This window comes from Coffea arabica, chromosome 11c, assembly GCF_036785885.1.
Source record: "Coffea arabica cultivar ET-39 chromosome 11c, Coffea Arabica ET-39 HiFi, whole genome shotgun sequence".
Classification (NCBI taxonomy): domain Eukaryota; kingdom Viridiplantae; phylum Streptophyta; class Magnoliopsida; order Gentianales; family Rubiaceae; genus Coffea; species Coffea arabica.
The window spans coordinates 40,423,896-40,442,606 of record NC_092330.1 but is presented as its reverse complement, the minus strand read 5'-3'; the positions used below and the strand labels follow the sequence as shown (position 1 = coordinate 40,442,606).

Sequence of the window (18,711 nt, the reverse complement as noted above, 5' to 3'; positions counted from 1 at the left end):
TGTTTTGGGACTCAAAGTAAACACTACACTATTCTTCCGTCCTCTTGCTTTTTATCCATTTTTAAAATTAACTAAAAGTGAAAATTAGATCAATTTTAAGGTTATTGTGGGCTGTCTTAAAACTAGCTAGGAGTCTGCAGAATATATATATATTATGAAGAATGCATAAAATCATTAAACAAAACTGTTTAAATTGCTTTAATATTAGATTAATTTTAAGGTTGTTTTGGGCCGACTCAAATTTATTTTAACTCATCTAATTTGATGAAACAAATTGATAGTATGTATCCAAAGATATCTTCACCTGAAGTATACGTGGTAATGTTCCTGGATTTAGCATTCATTGAGATGATCCCGAGATGATGAAATATATATATATATATATATATATATATATATATATATATATATATATATATATATATTAAGGTTGGCATATATCAGGAATTTTGCTGCATGATACGTAATAGGAATATACGATATAGCAATTTCTCCATTTAAGTGCAGAATTCTAGCGTAAATAAAATTTTTGAACATTTAAAACATCATCTATCCTTTATTTATTGAATTAAGGGATAGAAATTTAGCCAAAAAAAAATCCATGTAATCGGTTCCATGGTTTTCTGCTAATAGATATATGATGAACGAAAAGTTGGAGTTTCATATACTTGTTTAAACGGCTTGAGCATTTGAAATGAATTAATACAATTTATGTTCAAATTACATTTCAAACTTTAGAATTGTACAATTTTGATTAGAACACATTTAGTCTATGCCAATAGCTTCGTTTTCCTTTTCTTGGAATGCAGCAGGGATCACCTTAATTAGTGATTATGTTCGCTTTGTGGGGATCTGTCCGTAAGTACGCTGCAAATCCAATAAGAGAAAATATAATTAGAAGAATATTCAAAACCATTAAACAAAGGTTTTAATTATTTTGCTATGTTTCTTTGATTTTCTCAAAGGAGTAAACCTTCCCCTTGATTTTTCTGATAATCCTATACTTCCCTTTTAAACTTATATTTTAAGTTCGTTTAGAAACAAAAAGAAGTGCTCCTTTGGTTCCAAAACTACTAATCTCATAGACCCCTTTAAAAAAAAAAAAAAAAAAGTCCAAAGCTACCAGTTTCCTACACGATGAAGAAAATATTACAGGATGAATTTCAAGATACAATAGCAATAAATGATTTGAAGGCTCTGAGTTGAGATCACATCGCCTTCTTCTTTTTTTTTCTTTTTTGAAAACTAATTACTATAGTCCAAAAAAGAGAAAAAAAGGATGGGACGAAAAGAAGGCAGGGGGATGGAAACTCACGAGGCAAGTTTAGCAGCAATCAGAATCAATTTTCGAGCTTCGGATGTCTGAAATGAATAGAAGAGAATAATGATCCACAGAAACAGGTTGGAGATCACATTCAGAGATGCTATCCGAACCATTTTCCCTTCACTGTTTTCTCGACTGCTCCAAGTTTATGCTCTTGCCACAGAGGCCCCCCCGTTTCTCCTTTTATACGGTTTAATATCGCAACGGATCTTCTGTCCAACATCCTGTGTCACTTCTTATCCCACTTTTTATTATATTGCTCTTCATAAACAACATGTTTTAATTCTTTTTTATTTTCTTAAGATCTAATAATTATTAATTGAGTAATACACAAAATTTAACAAACTCAAAAAATCAAAATGCACAAAAATGGACATTTTTTTATGAATTGTCTGCTGTATTATTTAATTTTCTATTATATGTTACTTTTTTGAAACTGTTGTAATTATTTTTTACTTAATTAATAGTTATTGAATCTTAAGGAAATAAAAAAAAAAGAATTAAAACATGATTTTTATGTACAAGAAATAGTAATATAATAAAAAGTGGGATAGAGAATAACACAGGGTATGGGATAGAAGATCCGTTGCAGTTTAATATGCATGCAGGGCAAGCGTAAATTGACAGATTCAAAGCTGCTTAGCCGTTGAATTTATAACAGGAAAAAAAAAAAACAGGAAAATTTGAAACTTGAGATACGCTGAGAAAGAGAACAAATTTTGAATTGGCCGCAGTGTATTTCCCAGACCGAGACTTTTGACCATTTCATGTAGGACTCCTCCGATTTCTAAAATTATAAGCACGTCCCATTGTTGCTGTGAAGAATTTGTACTAATTGCTTATTTGTATCCAAATTGCATTACCCTTTTCTAGGTCGAATATGCTAAGGAAATTTCAAAATAAAAGAGGTAATTAAGTACAATTTTGAGAACCTAGCTAAAAGGAATTATGGGAAAATGTCGTAAAACCAACCCGCTGGCATGTACAAATATGTCGACTAGAATTCGTAATATTACATTAGATGGAAGTGCATTGGATCAGTTTTAAGATTGTGGGTTGATTTAAAGTTACCCCATATCATCCACTTAGCATTTAACAGAAAATTAAGAGTCTATAATTAACTAAAATATCTTGACCTATATTACACATCTATCAATAGTAATGTTGATGGACTAATTACTCACTGAAATGGATCCGAGATGATAATCCTGTTTTAACATCAGTGTATATCAAAGAATTATGTTGTACCATACTTAATAGGATTGAACAGTCGCTTCATGTACATGCCAGAACTTAATCTAGGTCTATTAATTGCAATGTTTTGAAACTTGGACCGTTAATTGAACCGATAAAATGATCAGGTCAAGATTTAATCGATCGGACCAGTTCAACTCCGAGTCAAAGATTATATATATATATATACACACACAACCACACGTACACACACACATTTGTGCATAGAATAAGATATACTATGGATCAATTTAAGACATCATCTGATAAAAAGTTAAATATTTCCAAACACAGATAAACTTTTAAAATTGTAAATTCAAACAAATAAATTCATCTCAACTGTATCTACCAGAAAAAAAAAATCTTAAATCCTACACAAACCACAATCATATTCTGAAATTAAACAAAATGCATTGAAACTTTAATTGAACTGAAGGGATTAAATCGAGGGAAAACCGTACTAAAAATAGAGATGAATATATGATGAAACGAAAAAAGTTACAAATGCTAGTTCGAACAAACTAGAGCATTTTAAATGAATTAATACAATAACTATGTAAAATTACAATTCGAAGTTTGAATTCTATACTCTGAATTAGCAAATTTATATTCTAAACCTATAGCTTCCTTCCTTTTCTCGAAATGCGGGGAGCACTTCAGTGATTATGTCCGCCTTGGGGAGAGCTGGATACTGGTACGCTGTAAATCCAATAACAAAACAGTTAGAAAATGTATAAAACGCACAACAGGAAAAGCAGATTATATTGCTTTACTGTCTGTTCTTTGATTTACTCAACGGATAATCCTTCCCATTAATTCTTCTGATAATCCCAAACCAACCTTTCTTTTTTGTTTTTTTTTTTTCATTTTCCATAGGAAGAAAGAACTTCCTTACTGAAACAGAAAAGGAGGAAAACTTTGAAGTAACTCACTTTTAATGCTAGAATTAAACTTTTATCAATAAGTTCCAAGTTTAAGCTTTCTAAACCACTAAAAAGTGCTCAATTTGACTGAAAACCTCAGATGTTTATTTTGCAACTGTAAAATGAAAATATAGGCAATTTCTCCCTAATTCAAGAACCAGCTCTCTCCAACTTCCAAATTTCTCTCTCTCTCTCTCTCTCTCTCTCTCTCTCTCTCTCGATAGGATAGAGAAGTGGCTGAAAAGCCTTCATCATTCTATGCAATTATGATCATCCCGGCAGGGCAGCCAAGAAGAAAATATAACACGATTAACAACCATCAAATAAGTTTCCCTTCTAAAGAATCGATCAATTCCATGCAAAGGATCGATCTTTAATTCGAATCTATTTGGATGGGAAGATTAATCACTCTAAATTCGAACTCTTTGAGCTCCTAAACTTCACAAATTAAGTAGAACAACTAACCACATCAGATTAAAGAAATAAACGATCTGAATGCTAAACAAATTATCTTAATCAAGTCAACGAAGAGATTGCGAAAAGAAAGCAATGGACATAGATACTCACGAGCCAAGTTTACGAATCAGAATCAATTTTCGAGCTGAGGAAGTTTCAAATGAATAGAAGAGAATGATGAGCCACAAAAGCAAGATGAAGAAAACACGAAGATCTGCTCTCAGACCCATTTTTCTCGAGTATTTCTTTTTTCAACTGGTCCAAGTTTCTGCTCTTAATATTAAGGCCCCCATTGTATACCATATATATATATAATGCTTGCTTGGTGTGTTAATTGACAAGTTCAAATAACTTAACTTGTTAAGCTTTGAAAAAAAGTTTAAAAAAAACCCCGTTTACCTTATCTAGACCTAGAATTTGAGATGTCTTCAGAAAGAGACCAGATCTTAAAAAATTACAATTGCGTAGTACTCCTAGATCGTCTAAATACATGAAAGAAAACTTATTTTAATTTAATTCAAAACCAAAGAAGTAAGTTTTGTAATCGTGAATTAAAGCAATACAAAAAAATTTATTCAAAGAAATTGGCCATTTCAAACTGATCAATTCAGTTTACCAATTTCTTTCTTTGTTGAACCAATTGATCAGTTTTGTATTCACATGTTTCTGGACTTCTTCAATCTGTTCAAATTTCAATAATCAGGGTTGGACCTCTCCCTTTATAACAAGTCCTAGTCTGGCTTGGACCTAGTCTTCTGAGTTTTAAAGGTCAAAACCATAAGGATAGACTAACAATTTTGTGTGGATAGGTGTAAAACAATGCCGGTGACACGCACCAAATTCTGACTTCTTTTCTTGTTTCTCATTTTCAAACATCCATCAGAAAATCTGGCTTAGACTCTTCGGACTAATTCATCTTATGTCTTGGAAAGGTGATATAAATCTGGCAATTAATTCAAACTACGTACCTTTTGGAGTCATGCATTCTCTGTGTAGTTTCTTCTTTTACAAGTTTGGTGCGTTAATCGAAGTTTAATTTGTTATAGATTATTTACAGGATTAGAGTTTAATAGGTCGCCAAAAAATTAAAACTGAAATCAAAGCCTGTAAAAAATTGGTGCGGATAATTAATTTCTTAAATTCTATAACTCTATGGTTGGTATTCATTAATTAAGACTCTTTTATGCAATTCTTTTTTTTCTTTTTATTTTTTTGGTCATTCACAGCTGACTTTCTCCTACAAATATGAATACCATGGTCTACTGTAGCCTCTTCAAAGTGTGAGAAAACAAGGGAAAAACCTTGCAAAGTCGTCTATGCCGCAATCCTTTTCAATTAGCGGTCAGTTTTGCGTTGGTCTCCTGTTCTTGTTGGGAAAAAAAAACCTCAGAATTATTTGGATTGCTTCTTTTCTATATTAAAAAAAAAAAAAACCTCCTTGGAGCTTTTGAGAATATTCTTTTTTTACACATTCTTTAGTCACTTTTTCTAATTCATGATATACATCATCACATTTTCAAATTTCAAAAAAATGTTACACTACTATATATATTTCTCCCTTCATTTTCAATACTGATCATGAAACACCAAATCCGAAATTTTAGATTTTGCTCAAAACTTGCAATCCAAATTAATGTGCTTTTAGATTTTGCTCATATGGTACGTACAATGATTTAGCAAAATTTTGGTACACGTAAACTCTATACTGCGAATGTAGAATAAAATTTTATATTTTCTTGATTGGATGGGCTTTGATATTTTCATTGACATTAGAAGCAAGATTTGCAGCTTATTTCACAAATTCCGAAATTTGAACTTCGCATGAATATATATCAAACTAGAGTACCAATACCTGTTTTCTAATTTGAAGTTTGAACACAAACTATAAATAGGCATGCATGCGTGTTGGCGGACTTGGTTATTGACTTGGATCCCCCGAGCAAAGTAGCTTTTGTTAGATCGGACTCATGGGAGGCGGCGCGGGCTTCTCAAAACTATATATATGTAGGAGCTAATTAAAAAAAGAAATTTACCAAATTTCTCAAAATTTCTGGCTAATGGAATCTAATAAAAAAAAAAAAGTGTGTTTTTCGAAGACAACATAATTTCATTATATAAATCTCCACTAATAGTACAAAATACATCAAACATGCAACATTAATTAAAATAATAAAAAAAACACCTATGCATTTGATAGGAATCTAACAAATTCTAAATTTTTATATTTTAAATGAAATAGGAATCTATGCATTATTTTGTTTTCTTCGCTCTCAAAGTAAACATGTTTAATAGATCGATCTTCGTAAATATTGAAAGACAGAAACGAGACCAATTAAGGTACTGATCACTCGGTATCAATGATAAAAATAGGTCGCAATTTCTTTGGCTGCGGATTTCTCAAATGAATAATAGGAGAGAATGATGATCCAGATCCACCACAACAACCTAGACTGTAAAATGTCTTTGGGAAACCACACTTAGATCCACACTTAGATCCATCGAGTACCCATGGATCTTGCTAAATCACAAACTTAGTAACTGATGATGATGCTTTAATTGCACCTTCAAAGTATTAATTACTGGAAATTTTTATAATGCAGCCTGAGTTCTTTTTTTTTTTTCTTTTTTTGACCATCCATAATTTGAACTATTGAGTAGTGAGAATATTTATTAACCTCAGATTATATATACTCATTGAGAGTATTAATTGAAAAATATTCACAAGAAAGTAGGAACACATGTGATGTGCTGGACCCAAAACTCAAATATTATTCTTCGTGACCCAAAACTCAAAGTAGAAACACATATCTTTCTAGTTTTCTACTTTTCTTTCTAATACCACATTTATTGACCCGCAGAATGTGGCAAAAATGTGAGCCAGAGTCAAATTGACTAGCAGAAATCCCTGCATTCTGCAGTCAATTCCGGAGAATTGACTGATGTCCAAATCCTCATTAATCCATTGCCTGTCAATTTGGCATTGGCATCTTTTCTCCTTGGAAAATTCGGACTCAGCTCATTACCTTTTCATTTTATTCTTAATTTCTCTATAATACAACGATCCACACGCACCCAAAAACAAGAAAAGGTTATAAGAAGTTTCTTCAGAACAGGCGTATTTTATTCTGCAAAATAAGCAAGCAAACCGAGTTACATAGACATACAAAAAGTCCAAGGATTACACTTGTAAAATACTAAAATAGGGTGGGCGGATTAACTAAAATAGGGTATAAACTAAAAGGCACAAATATCAGTATTAATTAAGGCCTTCATTCAGCTTCTCTCCATATGATGCTACCAAACCGGGTTAGTGCTTGGGAGCTGATTTTCCGGCCTTAGCCTGAAAGATATTGAAAGAATTGGATCAGCTTAATTTCGACGACATTTTTTTTTTTCAAAAGGATTTTCCTTTTACATCTCTAATTACAGAGTTCGTATAGTAAATTTCACTTTATTATTGCGGAATTCGGATAGTTAAATTTAAATTTTTTTTTTGAAACATCTGATGTTGTCGGGCAAATCGACAAGGTAATTAATATACTGAATTTATGTGTACCTAAATAGTTGTGGTCATAGTTTAATCTCAATCAATGTGTTTGGGCTACTCCAAAATTATAAAAATAAACAACAAAAAAGGGAAATGATGAAAAAAAATGAATATGAAGGGTCAATATAGAGATAGAGGTGACCTTCTTCTTAGGTTCAGACTTTGTGCCAGCCTTCTTGGCAGCTGGTTTGGAGGGAGCGGGGGCTTTGGAAGCCCCATCAGCACTAGTCTTGGCAGTGTCCTTCTTGACCTGCCCAAAGAGCTGAGTGCCCACTGATTTTTCAGCCTTCAATGATGCCATTTTACTTTTAGCTCTTTTAAATCAAGACAAAGAAGGAAAATAATCTGTAAATGTAATGAAGCTTAGGAGATTAATTGGGATGCAGGTGCTGTCCTTTGCATTGAAACTCGAGCCATTTATACCCCATCCGAAAGAATTCGAATAAAGACTTACAGCTAACAAGAAATAGTGGCCAAATGGGAAGAATGGAATAAGTAGATATCTACAAACAAATGCTTCATCAGAATCAGGTGCTTGTCTCTATTATGTATTTTTCTTATGGTTATGTGGTCCTTTCGGGAGTTAAAATTTAGTACTCCAAATTTAGTCTCAAGCATATCCGGAATATTATTGTCCAAAAGAGATGATATTCTTGATAGATTGATCCCTCAGCACTTGCATTTACAAGTCAGATTATTCCAAGAGGCATCCAACCTGGCTCCCAAGTATTTCTGTATGTTTTTAAAGAACTTCTTGGCACTGTTATTTCTTTTGTTAGTTTGGGGAATTTGGAAGCTGGTTTAGTTTAATCTCATGCATCTCAAATATTTTTAATGCTTAATCCGATTAGAAACCTTTTTTTTTTTTTTTTTTAACGTGGAAGCATATGCAGAAAGCAGAATATTCTCCTCTTCATAGAAATTCAATGAATAACTTCTGTATGTTACAAAACCCCTCAACGGATAATGCAACATCTTTCTTCAGGCAACACCCCCAAAAAAAAAAAAAACCATCAACGGATGTGAGTATCAGGGATGCTTTCTACCTCGAACAAATCTCATACATTGCTAACTAACCACAATCAGTTACATAGTCTACATCTGCATTCGATTATCCAAAAACAAAAGGAAAAGGAGAGAGATGATTATCATAATGTGAACTTTACCATTCACTTTAAATGAAGATAACCAGACTTGTGGAAAAACATTTGGAAATCCGAAAATTTGTTGATCCAATCTCTATGCGATCGAAAAAATCTCCCTCTGTTCGCGGGTTGATTATTGTTGTAATTTGTTTGTAATATTTCCACTATCGTGGTCTCCTTGTGATCTTATCCACCAAATTCTCTACTGGATCCAAGACATACAGTTTTTTGTATGGGCTTTTTGTAATGTGACCATCCAATTGGAATTCATTAGTACGCTTAGATCACATCTATCCTACCAAGCAATTATATATTTCTTTTTCTCTTGGGATAAAAACATCATCAATCGTTAAATCAGTATTAATGGCAGAAATTACATCAAATATCTACAGATACAAACAAATTTGAAAAACAAAACTAGAAATTACAAATATGAAAATGAAATAGAATATTACATCGTGAAGCTCGAAAAATACTTAAAAGATAAAACGCTTATTATTCCATGACTATCTGTATATGCTTCCAACCACATCCACAGCTCGTTTTCTCCCAACCTATTTGCTAATAAACTAATTCAAGTCCAGATATGTTAATGTGATATCTAATTAGATTGATCTAAAGGATCTCAATATGAGAATAAAAATTTTAGATGAACAACACACGTTCTTGATTATTACGCCTCATTGCATTAATATACTTTCCTAATTAAACATTACTTATTTAAAACTATTATTTGAACTCCATCATGGGCACTATAGTAGGTTACAAAAATATTTAAAACTCTCTGTACTTGTCTAAGATTTTAAAGATTGGCATAAGTATCCAAAATTTAGTAGATGGTGATACTTAGAACTTAGAGGCAAGGCGATGGACTAGTAAATTAATAATGGGCTTAAACAATAAGCAGTTAGTAAGAGTATGCAATTTTGAAAATCACTACGTTAGAAATTTTCTTATTTTGCTTGAGTAAAAATTAATTATCTGCATTTATTGCGGATTACATGCCGTTAATTATCAGGAGCTTGCGCATCATGTGAACGGATGACACGGTGATTATGATCAATGTATTTTTTCCCCCCTTCAATTGATATTTTACCACACATTAATTAGGAGAATAACCTATAACTGTCAAAACGCATAATTGGCTACATCATATGCTCCCATTTAATGAATCATCTAATGACAGTTTTCAACAGAGAAGAATTGACAAAGTGAGGAGTAAAATGAGATGGCCCTTTTGACTTTTTTCTTTGGCATACCTGGTAGCTTATTAGTGTGGCAAAGGTTTCTGAAAAAGAGAAGTTAAAGAAATATTTGTTGATAAAATCATTCCAGAGTTCTTGATTTCTGCATAATTTAATTTTAATAAACGAATTCTCACATTTTTATAAACCTTGATGTCTATGTATTTTTGTCAAAGCAAAATGGAGTTTTGGAATGGTAAATTTGATACTAAGTTAACCAATGCTATCTTGGGTGATGGAGGATCTCATTTTACATTTTTTTTTCCCATACCATCCCAAATGGATATTTGCACCGATTGTGTTCCACTTTTCGTATTATTTGGTTTCCAAATATTCCTTTTGGATTTTGGTTCAGAATTAAGGGGGGACTCTTATGCGTAGCCAAAGATCTAAGTGAATAATTGCCTTGTCAGGGAAATTTGGCAAGTCAAAATGCAAAGCGAGTTTAGCTGTACTACTATCTTTTGTCGGTGAAATTTAGTTAGTCGAAATCCAATGCAAGTTTAGCTGCAGTTTTGCTAAACTCTCTCTCTTTCTGAGAAACTAAACTCATGGTAAATTTCTGCGCCTTGTGGCCCTGAAAGTAGTCCACTTTACCAATTGATTAAGGTATTAGCATGAAACTTGATTAACGTTTTGATGTTCTATACAAATGAAGACCACATGATATAGCTTCCCCACCCCTTCCCCAAAAAAAAAGTCCCCCAAAACAAAACAGTGAATCTGTCATTCTTTAGCCAATTTTTACTACTTATATATTTATATCCCACCTTGGAAGGATGAGAATTAAGCTAGTAGTATTGACCTAACTGGTTTTCCAAGCATTTACAGTCTGATAATCGACTTTTTTCGCTCACAATTCTTCTCAGGAATGATAGATTGTTAGCTTAAACTGTAAGATTAATATCGTAATAAGATTTATATGTGATTATTAGGCCAAGCTAGGAAGGGAAAAGTTACATAGATGGATTACAATCCAGCGGTGGTATAACTTCGGTAAACTAAGGGACAGCCGGGAACAGGCAAAACCTTAACTGACTGTCACAGTGTCATACTTACTAATATTACAATATTTGTAACAGCAAGTCAATCATCCTTGTTCTTAGTTCTTTGCTGCAGCTGACTTGCCACCTGATGCCTAGAAAAACCGAAGTAAATTATTTTGAGTTCAATTTTGCAAGAAGAGCATCTGACATTCGACAAAATTTAAGCAGGGAAGCATGTATCAGCTTAATAATACTATTACCTTTTTCCTTGGCTCCCGAGGCTTCTGCTCGGTCTTCTTAGGGGCTGGTTTGGAGGCTGGAGCTTTGGCAGGCTCTTTCTTAACCTGCCCAGGCGGTGGCTGAGCTTGAGAACCAGCTGGTTTCTCAATCTTAATCGATGCCATCTTTAGAAGTTAGCTTTCTAACTGTTGTAAAGCACTTCTAATTCGGAGGCCTCATTTTAATCTTTCAATCAACACCGGTATATATAGATCATTCCAGTCATCCAAAGAAATGGTATAACTGAAGTTGAGGCCTACTGAATAATTGCGCAAAGAGACTGCATCAGATGCTTTTAGCATAAGTCTGACAAGGAGAGGTTATTCTGTAACTAGCTTTCAAATTTGCATGCCAGTTATTTTGGTACGAAAAATCAAACAACTGTCACGAACTAAATTGAAGAATGACTAACTCAGATTCTTCAAGAGCTGTTTTCATTCCTGACACTTAGCTTAATTTCTCACATATGGAATAAGTTCTTGAAATTTAAATTTCATATTCCCAGAGTCAGCATAAGAATACCAGTCTCAACTCTCAACGTTATCCTGAGCCTAGTTGCCTCAGAATCTCAAGAGATGTGACATCTGCAGAATAGACTACTACTGTCATAAAGAATTTGCCCTTGGTAATTTTTTGCCAAGGCCCATGCGGCAAATGCTGAAGCTGCCAGCACAACAATTCCTGTTACGAATATTTGATAGTTCCTTTATCTTTTCGCAAGATATTAATGTTTCATTGCTTAAATTATTTGCCTTCACAAAAATCATGTAGGAGAGCATAATCATCGCCCCCTAATTTGGGTTCCGAGCTGTTATCGACCACTTGAAATTAGATAGCTGGGCTGCCATACTTGAACGTCAAGAATTAAGCTGATTAGTCAAAGCTGACATTTCTCAAAGAATTAATAGCAATGGTGATTACAAGCATCATTCTAATTCAGGAAACATTAATCTGCAACTTGGAACATTGTGAGATGGTAAAATGATATTTTATAATTAACCATCTTCCCCCACTAAAGAAGGAAATGAAGATAAAGTTGCTCTCTTCTTGACAGTTTCTCTTAATTTTTGTTACTTCATGTACAAAATGACAGAGTTGTAGTTCTGAGAACAGTCTGTTGTGGAATGCATATGTCTGCAGCAAGTCGAGCAACCTATTCCAGTACTGCTCTATAATGTAATCCCCAAACCACAAAGCGAGATGGCTATTATTGTTTTCATGTTAAAAGTTTCCAAGAATTTCTCTGCATTGTATGATTCGTTGAGAAAAATTATGACTAAGTCAGCAATGATGCAATTTTAGAATCTATAGCATCTTCAGGCTCTGCAAGTGGGAAAAAGCTGAGCAGCATTGTAGTTTTATGGAGAATTTTATGATACATAACACAGTTTGGAATCACATTTTCCTGCTCTGATATTCTTATTTTTGTTATATGGTTTAAATGGTTCATATTCCCCACAAAAGTAAAACTTTTTGAACATGTGGACGCTTTTGGAGCATGCCATTTGTTACATGATCCTGAAAAAGGAATTGTATAATTCAGAATCTCAATTTACTATTTGAAGTTGAGTTTAGATTGTTAGGGCAACAGACTAATGCTCGGACATATGAATCAGCCTTGGAGGCCTAAGAATACAAATATCAGATTGGCCTTCCCCTATTACAGTCAGTGAGGTTGTCTCAACCTCAAAGCTATGTATGCCAATAGCCTATATCCAATTAACATTACAGCCAAAGCAGCCACATCCATGCCCAAATTCTCAATACCTAGAAACTTGATTGCTGGATTATCCATTACTCTGCAGTGAACGCCTACACCACATTGATAAAGCTCATTGTTTGAGTACTGGACTGCCAAAAGAAGCTTGTAAGAGTAGTGACTAAACGAAATGTACTTCAGCCAAGCAATGAAAGGTGGAATATGCCGGATGTAATAACCACTGGCTAGTAGGAAAACAAGCATCATCACAGAAGACAAGGTAGTGGCCTGTTTCAAATCCATTAGAATGGCACCAAGTGCTAGGCCAAATCCTTGTGAAACCAGCACATTGAAAAGAATGATCAGAAGCGTCAACACAAAAGTAACAAGTGAAGGCTTGAGGCCGCTCATCCAGTAAGTCACGATTACAAATATAGTTGGAAGTACAAGCTCCATTGGCAAGTCACCAACAGTCCTAGCAAAATAATACGAAGAAAGGCGATACATGCCAGAGGAGCGTTCTCTTGTTAGCATTGGCTGCTCTTGTGGAAATGCAAATACAGCGTTGAACATAGGGAAGAATCCCCAGAAGATCGAGAAGAAAAATAGAAGTCCAACCTGAAATTGATTAGTTAATATTAGGAACAGGGAAATTTTTTTTTACAATTGCAATTGCTATAAAATCAAGAAAGTTTGGCATTTCAGCTAATCTAGAAACTTTTTGAGATAAACTTTTAGGCCGCTTGAACTCAATGTGTGGAATTGCTTATGATGACTCCATAACATAAAGCATCAACAAGAGTGAAAGTACCTGATCTTGTATGTGGATAGTACCAGAATGCCACCAAAGAAGTCCTGAAAGAATTGAAACAGACATGACTTGAAAAATTCTTAGTCCTGAATAAGATTCATGCTTTCTTTCTTTAAGGCCTCTGCTCAGAAGCACTTTGAATTGTAACCACCATGTCGTGGTCCATTGATTCTCAGAACCTGCAAGAGTTTAGTTTGTGTCAGTTATAACTTGCAAAAAAAAAAAAGATTTTCCTGTTGTAAGGCCATTTTCCATACTTTTTGATCCTGTTGCTCCCCTTGAATTAACTGGATCCTGAGACCTTCTTTGCATTTCATCCTTCAGAGAAGGATATAGGATCTTCTTGTAAGAGGATACTAGGAACTGTCTAATTGAACTCTTTTCATCATGGTGATCTGGTCTTCCTGGAAACTCTGTTCGATCATCCTGTCTTGTACCCAGAACCACACCTTCAATACCACATATTTTGCAGTAAATGAGTGAACAGAAAATTTGTTGTTCACATTCATCACAATCATGAAAATTCTTTTCTTCTGTAAATTTACTGCTGAAGTTTCATACGATTTTGTTGACGGACTAAAAAAATTGAAGGACATACTTATTATCTGGAAGCTCAGTCCTATGAAGTTGAGTTTATTGACGGACTAAAAAAAACAGATTTTTATCTGGAAGCTCATTCCTTGAAGTCGAAATACTTAGTCTAAAAGTGAATGCTGGAGAACTTACAATACCAATACCAACAAAGATTTTTCACCCTTAATCATTGAATAAGTGATCGCCATTAATCATTGAATTTAGGACCATGTCTTAAAAGCTATCAGATTGATTTGAGGTAATTATCTTAATCAACTACAGAACAAGTTACAGAAGCAAGGGAAGGAAAAATCCTCATGTACATCACCACGCATTTTTTTTTCAGTATACTTTCTTGGTGGCTCATAAAGAAAGGAAACAGATTTTAAGAATATGTTGGGCCAGCATTGGCTGGTGATGTACGAATAGATCTTTTGCCAATAAAACAACCAACATGGATTCGTAAGATAGATTTAGGGTCCAGTTATCTGCAAATTTCCGGGGAATATGTTCTAATATGATGTACCATCTTCAACTTTCAAGAGATGGTGTCAAAAAGCAAGGCCCCTGTCCGAGGCAGCCAATAAAGCAGATATAATAGCTGGAACTAATTTTTATTGATTCATGAAACTTATTAGACTGTAGGGCTTTTCACTGGAAAAGAGAGTTAAAATTGGATTGACAGAAATTGTTTTCCCTACAAAAATAAAAGCTGTACTGCTAAAGGCCCAAATAATTCTGCTTGATTCCAAATTTGTGGGTTTGAAAATCTTGGCAGAAGATTTCAACAGCAGGAACAGGATAACCTTTCCCATAAAACATTATGAACCACGCACAGATAACAAATATGTCAAACACGCATTGATTGCGCGATCCATGTCATAAGTTTTTTGGCCTAATTAACCTGAAACTGACTTGATTTAATGAATATCGAACATTAGTTTCCTCGATATAAGCAATTGATTGATGTGGAAACGATTAGACACTATTGGACAATTTTGAGGTTGATGGATTTTATTCGATGGTTCTCATTTCCCAGAACTTGAGCCCACTCTTTTGAGAAGCCAACTGTAAGATTTCAAGTCCCATTAATGATGCTCAATTTGGGGATACACAATGCATCAGTTAACAGTAAAGCAGACATGAATCATCAATTCTGGTACGCTCTCATAGTGCTATTGTTAAGGACAGAACATGGGTAGCAAGAATGCAGTTCAGGGAACTAATGTAACTGTAGCATTGATAACTACGTTAATAGTACTTTGTATCTCTTCAGACTTAAAACTCTTACTGAATCATGTTCAATGAGAAGCAAATTAAGGTGACTAGATTCAAGAAGAAATGGTGTACCGTTAGCAAGATCAAGAAGAAAATCAGCGGGATTGACGAAATTGAAGCCAGGCATATAGCCAATTGAGGCGAAATACTCCATCACAAGACTAGCACTGCCACTATAAATTGGATAACCTTCTGATAGAACCAACACCTTATCAAACATTGTGTACATCCTACTTGACGGTTGGTGAAGTGTTGTAATCACAGTCCGGCCACCTCTTGCTAGCCACCTCAAAGTTGCAATAATTCGCTGAGCTGTAGTCGAATCAAGGCCAGAAGTTGGTTCGTCAAGCAATAATAAACTAGGATTCACTAGCATTTCTTGACCAATAGTGACCCTTTTTCTCTCACCACCTGATACGCCTCTCAAAAGAGGGCCACCAATCATACCATTTCGGCATCTATTTAATCCTAGTTCCATGATTATCAACTCAACCTGCTCAATCTTCTCATTTCTGGAGAGCTTATTTGGTAGCCTCAGAAAAGCAGTATATGTCAATGTCTCCAACACTGTCAGGTGAGCATATAAAACATCATCTTGTGAAACGAAACCTGTTTTCCGCTTCATTGAGCTCGAAAAAGGAAGTCCATTGTATGTAATGGTGCCTGAGACTTTGCCAGATAACCTTCCAGCCAGGGCTGTCAGGAGTGTTGTTTTACCGCTGCCTGATGGACCTAGCATGGCTAGCAACTCACCAGGCCGAACAATTCCACTGACACCATTCAGGATAGCGCGAGTTGGCTTTGGATGAGATGAAGAAAAACAACCACCTCCAGTCCCTCTCAAACTTAAAGTGTAAGCCACATCTTCAAACTGCAAAATTAGCATATTCATCAGAAGGGATCAAAATAATTCACGTATAATCGGTATAAACGCCAACATACTTTCATTTCGGCATGTGAACGGAATAATTCTCAATTCAGGTCAAATTACATGCAAGAAAATCTCCTAGGACCATGCCATGTTGAGTTATACAATAGATTCTTTGTCTAGGATACCTTGAGTGTCACAGATCGAAGTGATTGACGAAGGATCGAATATCGAACAGGGCTTGTTTGGTTCTCATCAGGGCTTTGATTTACATTGGTTGCTGAATTCAGGGGCTCAACATGGACTGAATTGTTTTCTGCCCGGCTACATTTGATCATGTTACTAGCTGGACCTGCACAACCAGCCATGCTAGCAGAACTGTTTTTTTGCTCAGGAGGCATCATTTCAGGATTGGAAAAGACTGGAATAAATGAATGGCTGGAAAATGAACAAGATCAAGAACAAGAGAAATTGAATGCTGGTGGATCAAGGGCTTCAAATGGTCTAAAATGATCAGGGAGGAGGAAGATCACATGCAGGGAAAGAGCAAGTCTGTGGGGGAGCTATAAATTTAAAAGCGAAGAATGCACGGGAAAGAGTTGGCTTCGGGTTGGGTGATGATATAGCCGCAAGTAAGCGCTATGAGAGGATGACTAAGCTGCGGCCTAGAGAACCTAGAAAGAGTTAAAAGGGAGTCTAGGAGTGATGTATTGATTGATTGCTACCAACAATATCATTTTCCACTTTATTTTTATGCATGATCATAGGCATCCACTTATTAATCTTTGTGGCCAACTGTTAATATTGTGTGGTAGTAGTTGAATTTAGGGTAAAATCCAATTTTAGTCCCCACTCATGTCTTCTTCTCACGTTCTCCTATCTAATAATTAGTTAGATCCTTTCAAGTGTGAAATTGTAGGGATTTTTTCTAACTAGTGTCCCTAAGGCTTTGGTTATTGCAGACACTTATTCAAATGTAGTCCACAAACCTTCACCTTTTAAATAAAGACAGTTTCTTGAATTTCTTTTTTTCCAGAAAGCTAATATATTTAATTTCATTTAATTAGCACCTTCAGGAATATGTCCTTAGGTGAGCTGGCTACCATATATATAAAATAGATAATGCAGTTTTGACTATTAGTAAAAGGAGTTGATCTAGAGGTAGATTTCTCTCCCTCTAACATCCTATAGCCAAATTGGACACTTTTTTGATATAGGTTAGAGTACGCCTTCTCTTAATATATTTTCGCCAATTGTGCAAGAAAAAAAAATAAAAGCTTAACTAATGCCTTAAACGTACTGTCTAGATAAACCGTTTACCCGCAACGGATCTTTTGTCCCATATTCTGTACCATTATCTGTGCCACTTTTTATTATATTATTATTTCTCCTTCATAAACATCATGTTTTAATTCTTGTTTGCTTCCTTAAGATCCAATAACTATTAATTCAGTAAAAAATAAATACAACAGCTTCAAAAAAGTAATATATAATAGAAAATTAAAAAATACAGCAGAAAATTCATAAAAAATCTCATTTTTTTATGTATTTTGATTTTTTGAGTTTGTTAAATTTTGTGTATTACTCAATTAATAGTTATTAGATCTTAAGGAAACAAACAAGAATTAAAATATGATGTTTATGAAGAAGAAATAATAATATAATAAAAAATGGCACAGATAATGGCACAGAATATGGGACAGAAGATCCGTTGCGCCATTTACCCCCGAGACAGTTTCTTGACTAGTATCCCTAAGACAACATAAGTCTCTCAAACGTAAACTATCGTCACCCGAGTCGGCGGCTACTAAATGCGTCAAAAAAAAAAAATTACATCAAACTTATTTTCACGAACAATATCAGCCTGACTCATTAAGAGTTGGAAAACTCTTGAGTACTGGGTTTAAAAAAGAAAAAAGAAAAAGAATTTCTTATATAAGATTCTCTTTTAATTTGAAGCTTTTTTGTTTGTGTATCGGCAATTATGGAGTCTAATTGGTGGTTCAGATCGAATTAACCTGACATGATTTGAGTCGTTTATTTTAAATTTTTGTTTCAAAAAAAAAAAAAAGTAAGTATGTTGTATCAAAATTGATAATCCCAATGAATATCTGATAAATTATCTAAGGAGAACGTACAAGATGAATTATAAGAATTAGCAGTAAGTTTTGGAGAATTCAAATTGGAAAGCAAACAAAATGAATTTATTTTCTGAAATCCGTTGACCAGCGGGGAGGCACTGTATTCTGAGCCAGTTATGTCTTAACTTTATTGGTTAAGGACCTACAAAATAAGATCTTTATACTAATTTTTTGCCACAAAGTGATATGCTGATGCTGCAAGAT

General features: G+C 34.4%; 1 protein-coding gene and 2 long non-coding RNA genes across 3 annotated transcripts; all 3 read right to left on the bottom strand.

The window, feature by feature from the left end:
• Positions 1-7,035: 7,035 nt before the first annotated feature.
• LOC113715672 (uncharacterized) lies at positions 7,036-7,871 on the bottom strand. Its single transcript, XR_003454048.2, has 2 exons — positions 7,626-7,871; positions 7,036-7,276 (listed from the first exon to the last, which is right to left on the bottom strand). It is a non-coding gene; the product is annotated as an uncharacterized lncRNA (long non-coding RNA).
• A 2,901-nt stretch (positions 7,872-10,772) lies between these two features.
• On the bottom strand, positions 10,773-11,314 carry LOC140016907 (uncharacterized). Its single transcript, XR_011823191.1, has 2 exons — positions 11,119-11,314; positions 10,773-11,010 (listed from the first exon to the last, which is right to left on the bottom strand). It is a non-coding gene; the product is annotated as an uncharacterized lncRNA (long non-coding RNA).
• Positions 11,315-12,650: 1,336 nt separating this feature from the next.
• Positions 12,651-16,955, bottom strand: LOC140017035 (ABC transporter G family member 21-like). Its single transcript, XM_072071391.1, has 5 exons — positions 16,555-16,955; positions 15,571-16,369; positions 13,905-14,096; positions 13,648-13,826; positions 12,651-13,454 (listed from the first exon to the last, which is right to left on the bottom strand). Exons 1-5 carry the CDS (start codon positions 16,768-16,770, stop codon positions 12,804-12,806), a joined length of 2,037 nt encoding a protein of 678 aa, XP_071927492.1. The 5' UTR covers positions 16,771-16,955; the 3' UTR covers positions 12,651-12,803.
• Between the last annotated feature and the right edge of the window lie 1,756 nt (positions 16,956-18,711).